Source organism: Ovis canadensis, chromosome 19 (genome assembly GCF_042477335.2).
Source record: "Ovis canadensis isolate MfBH-ARS-UI-01 breed Bighorn chromosome 19, ARS-UI_OviCan_v2, whole genome shotgun sequence".
NCBI classification, from domain to species: domain Eukaryota; kingdom Metazoa; phylum Chordata; class Mammalia; order Artiodactyla; family Bovidae; genus Ovis; species Ovis canadensis.
In genome coordinates this window covers 69,949,100-69,970,264 of record NC_091263.1, presented here as the reverse complement: position 1 = coordinate 69,970,264, position 21,165 = coordinate 69,949,100, and the positions used below count along the sequence as shown (strand labels likewise).

General features: G+C 46.1%; 1 protein-coding gene across 26 annotated transcripts in view; it reads right to left on the bottom strand.

The window, feature by feature from the left end:
- ATG7 (autophagy related 7) overlaps positions 1–21,165 on the bottom strand; it is a 388,924-nt gene that overhangs the window by 159,682 nt on the left and 208,077 nt on the right. For all 26 annotated transcript variants that reach the window (XR_011250728.1, XM_069560924.1, XM_069560906.1 and 23 more), the window contains one exon: positions 6,848–6,928. Coding sequence is in view for 25 of the 26 variants with exons in the window: in XM_069560924.1 (XP_069417025.1) it covers positions 6,848–6,928 (81 nt within the window). In the remaining variant the exon portion in view is untranslated. The remainder of the gene's footprint in view (positions 1–6,847; positions 6,929–21,165) is intronic.

Genomic DNA, 21,165 nt, shown 5'->3' with positions numbered 1-21,165 from the left:
AGGGGCCTGCAGCGAAAACACTCCACACTGGCTCAGGCTGGATGTTTTGCCTCCTTTTGGGAATGGAGCAGTTCTGGGGGGTTGGGGAAACCCTAGTTGCTAAGGACGAGATGTGGGATACAGTTTCACACAACACGGCCATACATATGGAGTCCATCACACATTAAAACAGAAGACTTGGGGCCTCGCTGGGTAAATGAGATAGAAAAAGGGAACCTGGGGGTTATTCATCATTTTCCAAATCAGAGATTTATGTCCCTTTTGGAAAGGAGAAGGAAAACCTGGCTGCAGCCCAGTTTTGAGGAGTAGTTGCCACTGAGAGGCTGCATGCAAAAATTCCTGGCCTGCGCTGTGGAGAGCTCTTCCGATTGGGCTCCTGCCAGTTCTTGTAAGTGACTGAGATTTAAACCCTGTATCAGATCAGAGGCCGAGAGCATGCTTGACACAGCAGCACAAATCCTCTCTCTAAAGTTGGTTTCAGGCTTGTAACAGGAGTGCTCAGAGAGGAGAATCACCTGTGCATACCCATAAAATGTAGGCTTCCCTGGTGGCTCAGACCGTTCAAGAATCTGCCAGCAGAAGACCTGGGTTCCATCCCTGGGTTGGGAAGATCCCCTGAAGGGAATGACTACCCACGTCGATAATCTTGCCTGGGAAATCTCATGGACAGAGGAGCCTGGTGGGCTACTCACCCTAAAATATAGGTGATTTTTAAGTCCAAAAGGGCAGACATCAACACCTGACCATGATCTGCATGGCTAGGATACAGTGAATTACTTCTTTATCCTTAAATACATTTGTTGATTTTTCTGCAATGAAAACGCATTGCTTGGGGACTAAAGAAAAAAGCAAGGAAAGGAAATATAAAAGCTAGAAACGTCGAGGGTCAACAGGGAGCCGGACCTTATCTCATCTGACTGACTCATGTAACAGAACAAAGGGAAGCTGGCAGAGCGGGGAGCACCGGGAAAGCCCTGCCTTTCTTCCCGGGCCCCTATCCCCATGCCGGGGCTGCAGCGGCTCAACTTCTCAGGTTAGGAACCCCCTAAGCCCAGTGCTAGGTGAGAAAGAGCCTCAAGGGCCAGAGGAAATACAGCCAGATTCCACTCAGGAACAACCAAGATGGAAACAGCTCACCAAGACAAGGGGAATGAGGTGTGCCGCTCCCCAGAACGCCTCAGAAACGTGCTATGTTCTCTTGCCCCGACTGTTGCCCACGTGATGCCCCGGGCCTGGAATATCTCCCCCGTGTCCTCTCCCCCATGGATCTCTACACATTCCTCCTTATCCTTTAACATCAGCTTAGAAGCTGCTGAGAGGCCTTCCTGGGTCTTCCCCATTTACAAAGCTAAATGGTACCGGGACACCCTCACTAGAGGATATCCTGCAACTTGCACAGCACAGCAAAACAAGAAGCAAGAGGATATGCCTTGACTCTGGAGCACATCACAGTGGCAGGGAGATTAGCATGGGTTTATAAGTCTCCCTCACTCTTGGCTCAGTCAGTCAAGAATCTGCCTGCAACACAGGAGACCCGAGTTCGACCCCGGGGTCAGGAAGATTCCCCTGGAGAAGGAATGGTAACCCACTCCAGTATTCTTGCTGGGAGAATCCCATGGACAGCGGAGCCTGGTGGGCTACAGTCCATGGGGTCACAAGAGTCAGATGCAACTGAGTGACTAAACTGGTCTCTTGTTAGTGTTCTTTGAAGGCGGCGGCTGCTTTAATCATCTCTGCATCTCTGGCACACAGCAGGCACTCCCATGTCAGTTGGGTGAACGCACGTCTGCTGACAGACAGTGAGAGTTCCATTTCTCCTTCCAAACCTACCCTTTGTCCTTCTGTCCTCAACAGCGCATCAGCAGAACTTTTAGGAAACAGGTTGCTCTGGGGTAGAGGTTTTTCTTAAAAGAATTTTAAATACTTGAGTTTAATGTTGACATTTCATGCTTCTTCAATTAAGAAAGAAAAGAGAAATGAGAGAAGAAAGGTAGGATTATACAATACCAAAAGAAAAACGACAGCCTGGCTCTGCCGAAGGCAGAATGAAAGCACAGTTGGCCGTATGATGATACCAGAGCTGACATACACTCTTCTTGCACCAGCCTCTCTGTGCTCAAGACGCACACACACAGGTGCACATGAAAAGCTAATTACAAGTCACTTTGGGAAGTTTACTCATAGCCCATCAACAGAAGGGCCCATCGTACTGTAAACACAAGAATGAGTACAGTGTTAGGGTTGCTAATGGCTAATTAAAGCGGAAGATCAGGTTTCTGGGCACATCTTGCTACATCTGGGCACTAGGCAGTCCCAGATGGTATGAGAACTGAGTTTGGGGCCTGCTTCCTCGTAAGAGGCTGTCCCTGCAACATTGCCAAGGTGGGGAGTGACGGAATCGTGCAGCCACAGCAAGAGTCCCCTCCCTGCGGTCTCCTTGGGAACGGCGCTGTTCCTGACTCGGAAGGTCCGAGAGAAGGTTCTGGTCAACTGCTGGGTCCCAGAAACAAGGCTACAGTTCCATCAACACCAAAGGGGACCTAGTTTTACTCCTTGGGAAAGAGAATGGTCACGATACTCAGCATATTGCTCCCCTCCCCTAAGACTGTCTCAGAAAGGGCACAAGGAAACTTTCCGGGGTAAGGGAAACACTCTGTGCCTTGACCGAAATGTAGGTTACATGGGTGTATGTGTTTGTCCTAAGTATAGAATTAAGTCTCTTAAGATTTCTGCATTTTGATCTATGCAAATTGTACCTAGAAAATAAGAACCATGCACAATGATCAAATTCCAGGCGGTAGGCTTACTATCTACAATGGGATGGACTAGCAATTTTGGAACTACTTTCTGTGCAGTTCAGTCAATCAGCCAGTGTAATGGGAGCCAGGTTTCTCACCGTGGGGGAAGGTAGTTACAAACACAGAAAGGGGGAAATTCTCACGACCGAAGCGGGGTAACATACACCATGTGCCTCCTGACACGAGGACACAAGATCTCTTCTTTCATCTCATCTCTCTGCCAAAAATTCATAACCTGAATCTAGTCATAAGGAAACAGTAGACAGATCCAAATAGAGGGAAATTCTACAAGATAACTGGCACAACGTCAAAGTGTTCAAGTTAAGGAAAGATAAAGAAAAGCTAAGGAACTCTTCCAGACTGAGGGAAGCCAGCCAGACGTGACAACTGAACGCCTGATCCCCCTGACTCGGAGTCTGGCCTGGAGAAAATGCTTATGGAGGACATCACTGGTACAAACGACAACAGCGGAAACAGTGACTGGGCGTCAGCTAACAGCATTATGCAAACATTTACCTGCCTGCATTTGATCGGCGCATTCTGCTTAGGTAAGACAGCAATCTTTTTCTGAGGAAACATACACTGATGTATTTAGCTGTAAACAATCACAATGTCTCCAACTCATCCCAGAGTTTCAAGAAAAAGAGGAGGGGGACTTCCCTGGTGGTCCAGTGGTTAAGAATCCACCTGCCAATGCAGGGGACACAGGTTCAATCCCTGGTCCGGGCACTAAGATCCCACATGTCACAGGTCAACTAAGCCCAGGAGCCACAAGTGCTGAGCCCACGTGCCGCAACCAGGGAAGCCACCACAGTGAGAAGCCCCGCGTTGAAGAGTAGCCCCTGCTCGCTGCAACTAGAGAAAGCTGGAGCACAGCGACAAAGACCCAGCGCGGGAAAAAAAAGAAAACGAGAGAAAAAGAGGAGAGGTAGGCAGGGAGAAGATCACATATACACACATGCGGAAAAATATGAACAACGGGGAGATCTGGTTAAAGGAGTTCCTTGCACTATTCCCACAGCTTGCCTGCAAGTTAAAGATCCTATCAAAGCAGAAAGGTGCCCCTCCAAATACCCTAACTTCCCCCAAATTATCGAGGTGAAAAATCTAAAGACAAATTAATTCAGAGTATTATGAGAAATTCTTTCAAGAATATTGGTTTCAAAATTATACTTTTCCCTCTGGTAGCAGTTCCACAAAACTATTTGGCTCTGAAAACTTAAAAAAAAGAAAGAAAGAAAGAAAGAAAGAAAAGACACAAACCTTGAAATAGGGTTTTTTGAAATTCCAGTGACAGATACTATCTATCATTTTAGAAAGTCTTACAAAGCAATGCACAGAAATCAGAATGAAGCCGGCTCCTCACTGCCCTCCTCCCTTCAGATCCTCCGGTATTTTTTCTGGAAGATGGAATAATTCACCTGGCTGCACGCCAACTGACATCAACTAGGATAAGGAGCAATGTGAGTATAGACGATCTAGCTTGCCTGTACTCTTCCCCAGCTCAGGCTTTATAAACAGTCTATGTTTTACTTGCATAAATAAGGTGACGAAGGCATTATTACTCAGCACAGCTTATTCTACCTCCCCAATCTGTATTTATGGTTAAATCAAGACACAAGCACGGCCTTGTGTGTGTGTGTGCACACGCTCAGTCGTGTCCGACTCTTTGCAACCCCATGGACTGCAGCCCTGGACCAGGCTCCTCGGTCCATGGAATTTTCTAGGCAAGAACACTGGAGCAGGTTGCCATTCTTCCTGATCCAGGGATCAAACCCACATGTCATGGGTTGGCAGGCAGATTCTTTACCACTGTGCCACCTGGGAAGCCCATTCTATTTAGTACTTTGCTTTTTAAAATCATAATAGTACTTCATGGAAGTAATATCAAGACACAAGTATGGCCTCAGTCCTATGGGGGGGTGGAGGGGGGGGGGTAGAGCAAAAATACTGAAAAGTACCAAAGGAAAAAATTACTTCATGGATGTCAAAGGAGAAATTTTTAAAAGTCATTTTTAGCCCCAAAGAATGTTTGAAACAAAAACAACTATGATATGACTCAGTATTAAAAAAATATCATGGTAATATGCATTAAGAAAAATTCATACGCACAGAGATGAAAATGTAACTGCATCTGTCATTTCAAAGTATTAATGCTGGGCCTGCAGATAATAGAGAATGACATTCCCCTAAGCAAATGAGTAAGGTAGCCAAGTGAGTACATGCTGGGCTTCTACTGTAAGGAAATACATGCACCCATGAAGCAACCTTTTCAGCACAAAAGAAATTTAATACCCGGACCACATGAAAAGTGATCGCTCTGGGAATAGCACAGCTGTTAAAATGCAAGTCAGTTTGTATTAAGCCGTCCAGCGTGTTTATGTAAAGCAGGACTCTCAGAATGACCACTAAGAGGAAATACTTTGCTAACAAAAAAGTACTATCTACACTTAATTCAAGGCTCAGAATAAGCGTGAAAGAAAAATGCAAAGCTATGCGCTTTCAAAGAATACGAGGGACCGCAGCTAGCGGATATGCTTGTGATCCTTTTGCAAACAGTATCTCCGGGGCTAATTTAATTAGAAATAGAACAAGGAGGGAAAAAAAATGAGTGTTTGCATTTCACTTAGAGAACCTAATTATCTTCACCTCATTTGACTAACTAGACTTAGATAAAGCCACAGAGAAGTCTCTGACACTTGTGTCAAACAATTTCAATATGAAAATTAATACTGCCAAGTTATTTTGAGCCCAATTAGCTCAGACATTCAAAGGAAAAAAAAAAGGTACCGTGCTGAAGAGCACATAATCCTAAAACCTGCATTTCTGAAGACGGAAGTGCACACAGACATCCTTGAGGCCTTGGCTCAGGCACATAGGCATCAGCCGCGCTCGAGAGCCCACGCAAAGTACGAGCTCGTGGATGACCACCTACAAATGGCAACGCTTAACTCTCAACATGGACACTTGGGATGCAGGGTGATAAAACCAGAACTCAGTCTACTTTTGAAGAAGAAAGAAAGAAAAAATTACTCGAAGTTTTTGAGCACCTAAAATTAATCACATTTATCAACACTGTTGGTCAAATGTGAGTTAACTTTTTAGAGAAACTGGTCAAGATGGTGCTTCTCCTAAGACGAGACCCAAGTAAAATTTTCAAAGACAGCCTGTCATCTCGGAGTGCAGAGACTTTACCCAGAATTCAGTCCTGTTCAGATTGATGTAGGCTACACAGCAAAGAAGCCCCAAATTATAACTGAGAGCCTGGAGTCTGGGATTAATAACCCCAATGCCTAACACTTGAACATGGAAGTCTTACCAAGAATCTTGAGTTTTAAAAGCCAGGTTAAATCACTTGGCGTTAGAAGGCTTAGAGAGCTTTCCAAAAGGAAGTCAGCTAGAACACACAGTGTATGTGTAAAAATAACTCAGACTATCTCAAGGCCTATTAAAAAAAACTGAGATGCCATCACTGTAGGTTTGAGGTGTATCAGCCGGTTCCCATTACAATGGGGGACACACGAGCTCTGTTTTTAGAGCCTCTGGAAAGATCAAAGCTGAATGGGCCTTTTTATTGGCTCCCCGTCCAGTCCCCTAATCTCTGTTTACTTTTTTTTTGTCATTATGTGGAACTCCAAAAGACACACCATCAGGACTGCCCTGGTCTCCCTCATCCTCTGAGCAACACTTAAAAAACTACTCTGTGATGGTTTGTGCGAGCGAGGAGCCTTCGGGCGAGGAACAAAGACGAGAAAAGTTCAAATTCGAGTCCAAATCAGCCTGCTTGCGGCAAGGACTGACACAGAGCTGAAATGATCCAATTCAGTCTCTCTCGCTATACTACAAACCGAACTTTCTCAGGCTGGTTTCCCTGTCAGAATGAACATAGCTAAATGAAACCATAACCCCTTCTGGTTTTCTTTTTTTTTTTTTTTCCAGACCCTCGCCCTCCCCAGCGAAAAGCCCTCAGCTGGTTTCGGGGCCTCTAGCTAGGAAGGCTGACTGGGCTCATATTAAAAAACAAGTCCCGCCAATGTAGAACAACTTACTTTGGAAGAACAAGCCGTGCATTTGTCAAAGGCCAGGCTGACAGGAAGGACGTTATCAAACCGTGACAGAAATCCCCGTATCTAGAAACAAACAAACAAACATTCATGTCAAGCCCCGAACGACACACCTGGAAGGACGTGTGTAGTTTCTGGCAAGAAGTGGGAAACAAGTAATCTGTGCTCTCGACACAGATTATGAACAGATTACTAACGAAAATGGAGTTCAATGTACTTTAGTACTTGTGCTAAATAAATCAGTTTTAAAGAAGAACTGTATTAGGTCCTTTATTCCGTTAAGAACTGGCACACAAGCTTTGCACATATCTGAGACCTAAACACAAACTGACTCCAAAACATAAAAACCAAGCTGAAAAATCTATTGTTTTAATAAATGTCTTCAAATATATTATCAGCCAACTAGTTTATTATGGCAATTCTCACATATGTTACAGTGAATATAGGATCAATGTGCACTTTCAGGATATGGCACTGGATGGGGCCTCACAAGGTAAGAAGGTCTGTGAACAACAGAAGGTAGAAATGGTCCTAAATGTTTATTGAGTTACTTGCCTGACTTGGAACCCACAGAGATAGAAATGCAAACATTACGAAAAGTATGGGAAAACAGCGCCACCCTGAGCATAAAATTCTGAACTACATCTGATTTCCACTTACAGGGTATCAGCCTGGGACAGAGGATGAGATAGTTCCAAGGCATCACTGACTCAATGGACATGAGTCATTGTCCATTGAGCAAGCTCCAGGAGTGGCAGACAGGGAAGCCTGGCGTGCTGCAGTCCATGGGGTCACAAAGAGTCAGACACAACTAAGCGACTGAACTGAACTAAGCCTGGGAAATCCCACGGACAGAGGAGCCTGAGGGCTACACAGTCCATGGGGTCACAAAGAGTCAGACACAACTTAGTGACGGGTTTTCATTTTCAGCTATAATCAGTAGGTGGCAAACAGAGGGGAAGTAACAGACCTCGGGCTCCAAAATCACTGCGGACGGTGACTGCAGCCATGAAATTAAAAGATGCTTTCTCCTTGGAAAGGAAAGCAATATAAACCTAGACAGCGTATTGGAAAGTAGAGACATCACTTTGCTGACGAAGGTCTGTAAAGTCAAAGCTACGGTTTTTCCAGAAGTCATGTACAGACGTGAGAGCTGGACCATAAAGAAAGCTGAGCACTGTAGAATTGATGCTTTCGAATTTAGGTGCAGGAGAGCAAACCAGTTTGATCAAACCAGGTCAAACAAGCTACAAGGAGATCAAACCAGTCAATCCTACAGGAAATCAACCCTGACTCTTCATTGGAAGGACTGGTGCTAAAGCTCCAATACTTTGGCCACCCGATGTGAAGAGCCAACTCACTGGAAAAGACCCTGAAGCTGGGAAAGATTGAAGGCAAAAGGAGAAAGGGGTAGCAGAGGATAAGATGGTTAGATAGCATCACCAACTCAGTGGACTTGAATTTGGGCAAACTCCGGGAGATAGCGGAAGACAGAGGAGCTTGGCTGCAGCCCATGGGGTTGAAAAGACTGGAACATGACTTAGTGACTATACAACAATAAGATATAGTCAGGTTTCACAAACTATGATTCAGGTAATTTATTCAGATATTATATATCCAGAACTACATTTATACCAAAAGAAGAGTTTAAACTTTATCATTTGTTATCACTGTTCAGTTGCTCAGTCATGTCAGTCTCTCTGCAACCCCATGGACTGCAGCACACCAGGCTTCCCTGTCCTTTATACTTATCAGATTATTAAAAATACATCTGGTGAAATCTCTAGACTCCAGAGGACTCAACATTTATAAGAAGCCAAACAACACGAATCTTGTTCCCAGTTAATTTATTTGATCTTGACGACTGTCCTGTTGATGGGACTCTGGCTGAGGAGGGTGAAGAATGTTGGCTCAGGCAAGCAGAGAGTGACTGCACTAAGATTCAGAAGTGGGTCCCCAACTCCAAACCTGCCTGGGCTCCACTGCTTCCCTCCCTCTCAGGACAGCACAGCTTTCATCTTCCATATGAGGCTCGCCACACATTTAACAGCCTCACTTGAACACAGCACAACCACCAACCCCTCCACCATCCCACCCCTAGTTCTTGCTGCCTGTAGCCACCCTAGCAATTCTCTGCTATCCCCCCTCACCGCCCACAAAAAAAATCCCAACAAAACCTGGCCGACTCTTTACGGAGACAGACCTCCTTCACAGTGTGGGTTAACCCCACTGCAACCAACAGTCTAGCTGCATTTGCACACTAATCAAGGGAAAATCTCACCTTAAAGGAAATGCCCACAGCAATCTTTTAGATGTCATCATCTATATGTGATGAGATTTCAGTGTAAAGCAATATCGAAAGAGTGTTTAGTAGAAATGATAAATTAGACAGCTGGGATAAGTAGCTGGCTTCGCGGTGAACCTTTGAAAATGGGACAATCGTGAGTTTCCTGTGTGAACCTTTGAAAATGGGATAATCGTGACTTTCCTGTGTCTTGGGAAGGTGGTGACCATTTCCTAGGCCAGTACTTGAGGCCCAAGTAGGGCCCTGAGTCTGCTCTCTGGTTCACCAAAACCGGAGACAGCAAACCGGCAGACCACAAACGGGCATGTTGACGTCCTCGTGAGATCTTGAAATGACAGGACTGAAAAAATTCTCAGAGCGAGTCTCCTCATATCTCAGTGGCTTTCACATTAAATTTACCTAGAAAAACATTCATCATATGTAGCCTATTTTCCATTAAAATATTCACTGCCATGGCCTACATCTCAATGGTTCCATATACACTTCATAAAAAGGTTTCCTGTCTTTTCTTTCATACAGCTAAGATCAGACTTCATGTTGTGCAAAGGAATAGTGGCAATTTGCGAGACGACTGGAGGTGGGGAGATAAAGGGAAGGGAGAGAGTAGAACCAATTAGGAGCAGAAAGGGAGAAAAGAGGAGAGGAAGGAAGGAAGGAAGGAGAGAGAAAATGTAAACAAAAAGCACAGATGGCCAGCAACAGAAAGGAGCTGTGGTGAACGGAGCGCCTGAGCGGGGGTCCCCACACCATTGTTTAGCACCCAGACAGCTCTCTACCAGGAAGCTGTGACTCACTTTCCCAGGAAACGAAGTAGAATAACATCTGTGCGTGAGGCCTTGCAAATTGCCTATGTTGGTATCAGAAGGCTCAGAACTCCAAACTAATTGCCGTTTTAGGAAATGTAAGAGACGAAAGCCTCTTCTCACACCGGCTGCGACAGACTCCTAACAGGGCCCTCGACAGGAGCGTGAGCTCCCAGCACTCTGGGGTGGACTGAGTCTCCTAAGACTCAGCTCTGAGTTATGCCACTTTCTCTCAGCTTCCTGTGTATGCCGAGTTGCTCAGCTGTGTCCCACTCTTTGCTGCCCCAAGGACTATAGCCTACCAAGCTCCTCCGTCCATAGGATTTTCCAGGCAAGAGTACTGGAGTGGGTTGCCATTTCCTTCTCCAGGGGATCTTCCCGACCCAGGAATCGAACCCCGGTCTTCCACGTTGCAGGCAGACACTTTACCACCTAAGCCACCAGGGAAGCCCCATCAGCTTCCTAGGGTGACCAAATACAGCAGAGAATTCCTCATGCTGACATTCAAGGGCCCCCAATCTGGGCCCAGCCTGCCTTTCTGATTACGTCCTGCATTCAATCTTTTCACAGGCTTCATATATACAACTACTAAGCTCAAAGCCAACCTCCCCCAGATAATCGGCCATTGCGGGCCTTAGCTATTCATTTACTCAGTCGTGTTCAACTCTCTACGACCCCATGGACTGCAGCACACCAGGCTTCCCTGTCCTTCATTATCTCCCGGAGCTTGCTCAAACTCATGTCCCTTGAGTCAGTGATGCCATGCAACCATCTCATCCTCTGCTGTCCCATTCTCCTCCTGCCTTCAATCTTTCCCAGCATCAGGGTCTTTTTCCAATGAGTCGTCTCTTCACATCAGGTGACCAAAGCATTGGAGCTTCAGCTTCAGCATCAGTCCCTCCAACAGCTACATTCAGGATTGATTTCCTTTAGGACAGATTGCTGGCCTTACCTCATGCCGAACTCTGTGACTCAGAGCTCTTCCTTTTGCAAGCAGCTATATATCCAAATCTCTAGCTTCCTTAAAAGCCACTCAAGCTCAAACACATCCCTTTCATAAATCCTAAAAAGCAGAGACACTACTTAGCCAACAAAGGTCCGTCTTGTCAAGGCTATGGTTTTTCCAGTAGTCATGTATGGATGTGAGAGTTGGACTATAAAGAAAGCTGAGCACCAAAGAATCGATGCTTTTGAACTGTGGTGTTGGAGAAGACTCTTGAGAGTCCCTTGGACAGCAAGGAGATCCAACCAGTCCATCCTAAAGGAAATCAGTCCTGAATATTCATTGGAAGGACTGATGCTGAAGCTGAAACTCCAATACTTTGGCCACCTGATGAGAAGAACTGAGTTGCTGGAAAAGATCCTGATGCTGGGAAAGATTGAAGGTGGGAGGAAAAGGGGAAGACAGAAGATGAGATGGTTGGATGGCATCACTGATTCAATGGAGATGAGCTTGCATAAACTCAAGGAGTTCGTGGTAGACAGGGAGGCCTGTCATGCTGTTGTCCATGGGGTTGCGAAGAGTCAGACACAATGGAACTGAACCCATCACTTGACTTAGAGATCATGCCTTCATTACATGAAATTCTTCTTTTTGGTATTTATCACCAAAATACCTTGTACAATAGTTATTTCTCTAAAAAAAAAACCAGGGGTATTGAGATTAAGATTCATGTACCATAAACCTCTCTTTTTAGAGTATACGATTCAGTGGCTTATAGAATATTCATGGAATTTCGAAACCATCAGCAATATCCAACTTCAGAACATTTTCAGCACCCTCAAAAGAAACTTGGAACCCATAGGAAATTAGCCTCCATTCTCCACGTTTCCCCGATGCCGGCAACAGCTACTCTACTTTCTGGGTTTCCCTGGCGGCCCAGGCCCATCCTGTCTTCCCGATTATGTCTTGCATTCAATCTTTTCACAGGCTTTGTATATACAGCTACTAAGCTCAAAGCCGACTTTCCCCCAGACAATCTGCCATCGCTGGCCTTTGTTGGTCAGTCTATTTTCTATTTCTAGAAAACAAAAATCTACTTTCTATTTCTACTGATTTGCCTATTGACTATGAATGCGATCATACACGACCGGCTTCACTTGGCATATCGTGTCATGCGTCTGTCCCTCACTCCTTTTCATTGCTAAACACTATTCAGCTACATGGGTACACCATATCTTGTCTGTCCATTCATAAGCTGAAGAACATTTCTGCTGGGTATAAACAGAGTGGAATCAATGAGTCACAAGGTAACTATAATACTTGCTTTACAGTTTGAGTACCCAAGTGACTGCACCATATTTCTTCTCTGCAACAGGGTTATTTTTCCACCGCATGTCTTTTGAGGATAACCATTATTCTAATGAATGCGAGGTGGTATCTCACTTTGCTTTTGATTTGTATCTCTCTAATAACTAGTAGTGTTGAGCATTCTTTTCATGTGCTTCTTGACCATTCATACTATCTGTCTTTGGAGAAATATCAATTCAAATTCTTAGCGAAACTTTATTAGAGTGTCTTTGATGTGAACCATTTTTAAAGTTTTTGTTGAATTTGTTACAATATTAATTCTGCTTTATGTTTTGGTTTTTTTTTGGCTACCTGACCAGGGATCAACCCTCACCACACCCCCCCAACTCCTCCCTCACACACACATTGGAAGGTGAAGTCTTAACCATTGGACCTCCAGTGAAGTCCTGTTGGCAAAAAAAAAAAAATTTTTTTTGACTACTCCTTGTTTTGGCTGCGCTGGGTTTAGCTGCTGCACATGCAACCTTCACCGCATTGGGGGGTGGGATCTTCGTTGTGGCACACGGACTCTCCAGTTGTGGACCACGTGCTCAGTAACTGAGGCACACGGTTTGAGCTGCTCTGCCGGATGGGGGACCCAGTCAGGGATAGAAGCTGAGACCCCTGCACAGCAAGGCAGATTCTTAACCACTGAACCGCCGGAAAGTCCTGGCCACATTTTAAACTGGGTTATTTTCCTTTTTATTGTTGACCTGTTTAGAGTTCTTTATATATTCTGGATTTAAGTTTCTTACAGATATATAATTCTGCAAATATTTTCTCCCATTCTGTGGAGAAAATAACAGGTTTATTCTGATACAATCATATGTAACAAATCACTTCTCAATGTCATGAAGACTGATTATGTTTTCTTCTCGTTTGATAGTTTTAGCCCTTACATTTAGGTCTATGATCCATTGTGAGGTGATTCTGAGGTGATTTTTGCATGTGGTGTGGGGTAAGAGTCCAAGTTCATTCTTCGCATGTGGAAATCCAGTTGCTTCAATACTTTGTTGAAAAGACTCTTCTTCCCTCCAAATGAACTCTAGAAATGACCCATAACGTAAAAGGGTTCATATCTGAGCTCTCATTTCTATTTTGTTGATTTGTATATCTATCCTTATGAAAGTATTACACTTTTTAAAAATCTGGACCATTTTAAAAGTCTTGATTGAATTTGTTACAATGTTTCTGTTTTATATTTTGATGGGTTTTTTTTTGGCCAGGAGGCATGTGGAAACTCTGACCAGGAATGGAACCCACACTCCCTGCTTTGGAAAGCAAACTCTTAACCACTGGACCACCAGGGAAGTCCCTATACTGTCTTGATTACAGTAGCTTTGTAGTAAGTTTTGAAACCAGCAAGTGTGCGTCTTTCAGCTTTGTTCGTCTTCAAGGTGACTTTCACTATTCTGGGTCCTGTGCCTTGCCATATGAATTTTAGAATCAGCTTGTGTAGTATAATTACTTAACATTTTATTCTTTATCTCACTTGCTTTTACAGGGCAAGACAGAGGTCAAACTATTTGCATCTGTCCATAGCACAGTGATGTGCACATAATAGATACTGATTATTAATTATGAAATGAAAGAATGAGAAAACACAAACATCCAAGAGCCAACCAAGTTATTCATGTCTGAAATATCCAGAGAAAACTATAGCCCCGGTAGCTCAGCTGGTAAAGAATCTACCTGCAATGCCGGAGACCCAGTTTAATTCCTGGGTTGGGAAGATCTGCTGGAGAAGGGATGGGCTACCCACTCGAGTATTATTGGGCTTCCCTGGTGGCTCAGATAGTAAACAATCTGCCTGCAATGCAGGACACCTGGTGGGAAGAGCCCCTGGAAAAGGAATCGGCTACTCACTCCAGTATTCTGGCCTGCAGAATTCCATGGAAAAAGGATCCTGGCGGGCTACAGTCCATGCGGTCACAAAGAGTCAGACACATCTGAGAGACTTTCACTTTCATCCCAAATGAACAACAACAAAAAAACCTCTTCCCGTCATTCACATTTTCCAAGTAATTTGAAACCCATCTCCATCAACAATGCTTTAAATTCACAGTATTACAAATGCTCTGAGCTCACACAATATGCTCTGTATTCCCTAATATCTTACAAGAAATGCTTAGAATTTAAAAAGTGGAGGTTGCCACTTAAAATTTTAGCACCTTCCTTAGACAGGCACTGAAATCTCAGAGCAATCCAAAATCCAGGCACCTGATGTGAAACCCAAACAAACATATTGCACCTGTTGAGAGAGGCCAGGCACCAATTCACAGCCAAACAAGTTACAAGGGGATGTCCCTGATGGTCCAGCTGTTAAAAATCTGCCTTCCAACGCAGGGGACAGGGGTTTGAGCCCTGGCCAGAGAACTAAGATCCCACATGCCACAGAGCAGGGCAACTAAGTCTATGCATTGCAGCGAGAGCCCGGGCAGCTAAATAAATATAGGTATAAAAAAAAATGCATAACAAGTTTGCTCTATACACTCACCATCACCTGTAAGACGTCAGAAGACCCAGGGAATCCGTCACCAAGCCTCTAGTTCTTTCCACGATTTCTGTGCATAACCCCATCACATCCAGCTACTTAAGCCACGTCTAAATTAATGTCTAAATGACAAGGCTTGACAAAGTGATCTCTCCATCCACACAAGGCCTCCTGACACTGCTCAAGACACAGATTCCATTTTGGGGACTGCACACAGCTTACCCTAAACTCTTAACTGATTACTAATATCTGCTGTCAATCTTTCCTTACAGGAGAATGTGTTAAACAGCTATTTTTAAAAATCTGATTCAACCCATAATAAAAAACAAGCATCTGACAGGAAACAAAAGCGCAAACAAAAAATCATTGGTACTCCCATGGCATACTTATGCCCGTTTTCCTACTTTTTTTAATATAGTATTTACATACTTAACTTCATTTTGAACAGCCTCCCCTGAATAATACTGGCCTCTCATTACTTTCCTTCCCCAAAGAGGGGGAAAACTGCCAATTTTCCACACACACACACACACCCCTCCACCCTCCTCTACCTAGCTTTCTGGCTAGTAGGAGGTATCCTTTAGCAGTGACAAACTTTGCCTGCATCCCTGCATGTTTTATTTTTTTAATTTACACTGATGACTTTTTTTCCCCTTTAATACTGAAAAGAACAAAGAAAATGTTAAAATGGTCCATATGAAAATCAGACCAGTGGGGATATTACCCTGGAAAAGGCACAAAGTCAACGTTAGGGGTGACAGAACTGCTCCAGGTCTTGTCTGTGGCAGTGGTGGCCACACACAGAGCACACACCTGTCAAGACTCATTAAGCTGCATATTTAGATGAGTGCATTTGACTACACATGTATTGTACCTCAAAAAAGAGGAGTTAAAAAAAAGACAGCCTTATTAACAGGTTCCAAACATTACAGAATGGTACAAAATGAAAAACATAAAGTCCCTATTGCTCCCAACCCCTCTGCCTCAAAAAAACAAAACGAAACAAAACCTTCAGCGTTAGCTTCCTGGATAGCTTTCTAGAGGGAAAAAACACTGTTTTATAAAACACAAAACACTTTACAATCTGTCTCTGCTGTGCTGTGCTTAGTCGTGCAGTCGTGTCTGACTCTGTGACCCCATGGACTACAGGCTGCCAGGCTCCTCTGTCCATGGGGATTCTCCAGGCAAGAATACTGGAGTGGGGTGCCATGCCCTCCTCCCGGGGATCTTCCCAACCCAGGGATTGAAGGTCTCCTGCATTGCGGGCAGATTCTTGACGCTCTGAGCTCTCAGGGAAGCCCATCTCTTTGCTACTCCCTGAATATGTAAAAGCCCCACCCAGGACCGATGGCATCTAGGAGGAGGACAGTTACCTGCAGCTTCCTGGCTCCGTGCCCTCTGTCACCCCCAGGCCCCACAAAGGGCAGAAGCAGCTTGAGCTGAAATCCTCATTGTCAAACACCAGTGAGATGAGGCGCTAGGCCATATTTGGGTTTGGCTAACAGGTCCTAATGCGAACAACTGACTCATTTGAAAAGACCCTGATGCTGAGAATGATTGAAGGTGGGAGGAGAGGGGGACGACAAAAGATGAGATGGTTGGATGACCTCACCAACTCAATGGACGTGAGTTTGAGCAAGCTCTGGGAGTTGGTGATGGACAGGGAGGCCTGGCATGCTGCAGTCTGTGGGGTCGCAAAGAGTCAGACACGACTGAGCGACTGAACTGAACAGGGCCTCATGCTCCCGTCCTCAGGAGGAGTAAAGGTGCACGCAGAGCAGAGCCTGTGGAAGCTCCTCCGCCTCCCTCCTCCCCGGGGTGGGTGGGTCCCAGGACAGGGTGGGGGGGGGCGGGGACCACCCATTAGGCGCACCTGTGCATGTCTAATTAGCCCCTCTGGCTGGGGGCGGGGGTCTGCCTGGGACCAGGAGTCAAGGGCCCTTTCGGAAGGAGAGCGAGTGTCCGTGTGAGGACAAAACTTAAAAAGTATGTTCAAAGACCAGGATTCGGCTTGTGTTAACTTGACAGACTATGTACTTTGTCCCATAGGATGCCATCAAGAAGCCATTTTTACAGACTGAAGCCGAGTCATCATTCTCAAAATGCCTAAGGTCCCTGGAGGCTGTCATGCAGTGGACCTGGAATGGGGCTGGGGATTCTGACATGGCTCCCGAGGAGGGTCTGGCACCAGATGTGGGAGCCCCTGGATTAGGCTATCTTCCACTTGAAGGCTCAAGGGCTCCAGCTCTATACCCAGATCCACTAACACCTCTTCTGGTCTGTCTCTGTGCAGCAGCCAAACCTGAAACCTGACCACATCCCGGCTCAGCTTATGACTTTTCAAGGGCTTTCTGCAGCCCCTGGCTATGTGGCCTGTGAGGTCCTGCTACCCCCAATCCCTCCACAGAAATGACGGCTCCCTCCCAGCCTAGGAGGTTGTGTAGGAGGGCCTGTCCCGGCATCACGTGGAAATGGTGGTGGGGGGATGGGGCAGAGGACCAACATTACACGCCATCCCTGGGACATCCCTGGGGGCTCAGCGGTGAAGAATCCGCCTACCAATGCAGGAGATGCAAGTTTGATCCCGGGGTGGGGAAGACCCCCTGGAGAAGGAATTGGCAACGCACTCCAGTATTCTTGCCTGGGAAATCCCAGGGACAGAGCAGTCAGGCCGGCCACAGTCCACGGGGTCACAAAGTCTGACACGACTGAGTGACTAAATAACAACACCCATGTGTCTGGCTCCGTGGAGTGTTTTCACATACTCCCCTCACAGGGGTCTCACTACCATCCTGTGACCTCCCTCGTATTCCAGACAAAGAAATCGAGGCTAAGGGAGTGGCTTGGCTTGCCCAAGATTCCACAACCACCAAGTAGCAAAGCCAGGGATCTGAGTTCTGTTCTTTCTCTCCAAAGTGTAGAGGGAAAGCTGAAAAGCAAGGAGAAGGTAGAAAGGAAAGAAGGAAGAAAGAAAAAGACCAGAGAAACTAAGAAACAAAGAAACAGACACCCTCCCCAAACCAAAAACTCATATGAAGATGGCTGCTATCAGGGTCTGAGTGGATTAAACTGTCTTTGGTCATTTATGCCCAACTGGCCACAAAATAAATAGATCAGGAATAGGAAGGGGTCCCATCCATTGGGCCACCCCTGGTAGTATTTACACCTAAGCTGAGTTAAAAGCAGCGTGGAGCCCCAAGCCCACCTCACCTGGATGAGAAGTGAAGGTCCAAGGCCAGAAACAAACAGAAACAGCTGCTCTGAGAAGGCACAGCCGTAGCCACAGAGGGGCCCCCTGCTCTCACCTCACACTGGGTTCCAGCAGGCCTGGCAATACTTCTGGAGCTTGGAGTCTGCGTAAGTAAGAACTAAGTCCAAACTCCACGAGGCTCTTGGATGTTGAAACGAGTCTTTACCAAATTCAATGCCAAAAGAGAGTTTAGCAATTTCGAAACCCCAGGTGCACCGCAGAGATCTGGACATTTTTCGGACAATGGCTCCAGCTACCACCACTGAGCCACCGCTCACTCTCAAACAGAGGCCACCGAGGAGCAGAAGCCACAAGCTGGAAATGAGCCAGCGTCGTCCTTGGAAAAACAGCGCAGGATGAGACTAATCCCTCCAGCCCTTCCCTACACTCACTGCTTCCGGAGTTTTATGAGATTCCTTGTAACCTCCTTTTTAGGAAGGTAGATAAGCTCGCACTTTACCATTTTAATGAAAAGTGAAAGAAGGGCCTTCCCTGGTGGTCCAGTGGTTAAGAATCCACCTTGCAATGTAGGGGAAAGTGGGTTCAATCCCTGGTCAGGGGACTAAGATTCTTCACATGTACGTGCCCGACTCTTTGCAACCCGATGCACTATAGAGCCCACCAGGCTCCTCTGTCCATGGGGATTCTCCAGGCAAGGGCACTGGAGAGGGCTGCCATGCCCCTCTTGGGTGTGCTAGGATTTAGAAACTATGATTTAACCTGTACATGAATCCCAGTGTCTTATTATGCCCATTCCAGTAATTTAAAATATAAGTTCTGAAAGGATCAGTAACATGCCCAAGGTCACACTGACAAGTGGCAAGAACTTCCTCAAACCCCTTTTATCAAACGAGCTGATGAAAAGGAAATGAAGAGGCAAAGTTGGGATTCCAATTGGGTCTGTATGATCATCGAGCCTTCAGGTTCCCTGCCATGTGGGCCTCCTACACAGGACAGCCTTATCAGGAGAGCAAAGCTTGTGGGGCATGAGAGACCTCCTTCAGCTGATGAAATTATACCCAGGCTGGAACTTCCCTGGGGGTCCCAGTGGTGAAGAATCTGCCTTCCAATACAGGGGATGATTGCTGGTCCGGGAAGATCTCACATGCCATGGGGCAACTAGGCCTAAGCACCACAGCTACTGAGTCTGTGCTCTAGAGCCCGGGAGCCACAGCCACGGAGCCCATAGGCCCTAAAGCTCGCAACCAGAGACGCCGCTGCAGTGAGAAGCCCACGTACCGCACCTAGAGAGCAGCCCTTGCAGCAGTGAAGGCTGAGCACAGCCTTGTTTACAAAATAAATTTAAAAACAAACAAAAAAAACAGACACCTTATTAAAAGGTAACAGCCTGAGAATTTGTGGGGAACAGCCTGTGCAGACAGGCCAAGGCATGGCTGGAGCCCACAGCTCTAGCTAGCTCAGCTTTCATCTCGGTGGGGAGATTTCCTGGGCTGGTCCCTCCCTGGGTCCTGCCTTAGTTTGGGCTTTGTCCTAGTTTTCTGAAATTAGCTAAGAGAAAGAACTCAAGAGCCCAGAAGAACCATGGGGTTGGCAAGACCAAACTCCTAGGAGGGGCATACCCATCCAGGGTCTTCATTGAGCAGTGCTTCAGGACCGAGAGTACCTTTGCATAAACACTAAAAAAAGGTGAACGGCTCTCATCCAGAGTCAGAGGAGAGCAGGACTGCTAGATTCACGGTCGTGGTGTTCGGATGACTACTGAATCGCCACGATGCTTTTCATTCTCTGAGGGATGTCCAGTTAGATGACCAGGAGCTACATCGGCTGCAAATTTCCATCACATCTCTGTCTCCCCAGTCTGCACACCAACTGCCTGGTGATGTCAGGAGTGGCTTCTACATTTGATAACTCCTGAACTGCGCCTCCCACCAAAGAACCAGGAAAGGAGGTGTCTGACCTCACAGAACTCAGTTGTGACCCCAGGAGCCAGGAAAAAGACAACCTTCTTTAAAAAATAAAATTAAATAACTAAAAGAGCCCACTCGTCGAGCAGCAGAGGGAACGCTGGTATGCTAAGGTCGACAGTGACAAAGTTCTCTCTACAGAAGAAGCCAGACTCCAAAGAGCACGCACCACTCTCGTTACAGAGAGTTCAGAATGGGACAGAAGTTTCCTGAGGTGTTCGGAGTCAAGGGATGCTTGTCTCTGTGTGCGAAGGAGGCCATGATAACTGGAAGCAGCATGGAAGGGGCTGCGGGGGGCTTGACAAGACTTCATTTTGACGCGTGTGCAGGGTGCACACGTGGTATTCATTCTATGGTAATCCAAGTTGTACACTGCATGGTCTGTGTGATAGCGTGCATTTTATATGTGGATAAAAATGACAAACTGAAACCACATTACAGACAGGAAGGGCTTATACTCATGACTTTCTGCTTGTAGAATCCCATCTACACACAATGGGCTGGAGGCTTTTTAAAAAACACAAATCCATAAGCCTATTTTCTCACCTCCAAATGGTTTCAAATGCAGTAAGAGGGTTGGGGTGCTTATTTTCCCCCCAGGCTGGGTATCACTGAATTTCAGGGCCTTCATGAAGCCTTTGCCTGCACTTGGCCAATCTCTGGATAAGCCAAATCCTGCCTGTGGGCACACAAACAGAGAGACTAAGTCACCCCCAGGCCTCCCAGGTCTGACCCCGAGGAAAGCAGAGACAGGAGAGCAGAAGTGAAGCAAGCTTCCCTAGATGATACGACTGACTGGCTGGTGGGTGGGTGGCCTTGGGATTCTCCGCTTGAGGACTATCACTTTTCTACTATATCTCATTCCACAGAGGCCAATTAATAAACGCTCTCCTTTGGGGAATGGAGAAAACGGAGCCCGGGGACGTCATGGGCCGCCCTCTGTATACAGAGCACACAAAGGGGCTTGGGAGTTCCTCTCCAACAGGAAGTCATTTGTCTGGGAGAGCCAGGAAGGGGGTTGGGGGGGCGGTGGTGCTGAGTCTGCACTGCACACAGCCCAGTGTTTCCATGGAAATGACAGTCTCCTGGTCAAAGCACGGCTGTATACACGGACTCACTCCACTTCAAAAAGGAAAAAAAAGGGAATAAATTTAAAGCCTCTAAATAGGGACCACACAACCCTGAATAATCGTGAAGTTCTTTCTCCACTGTCTTTTTTAGAAAGTAGCTAAAAAT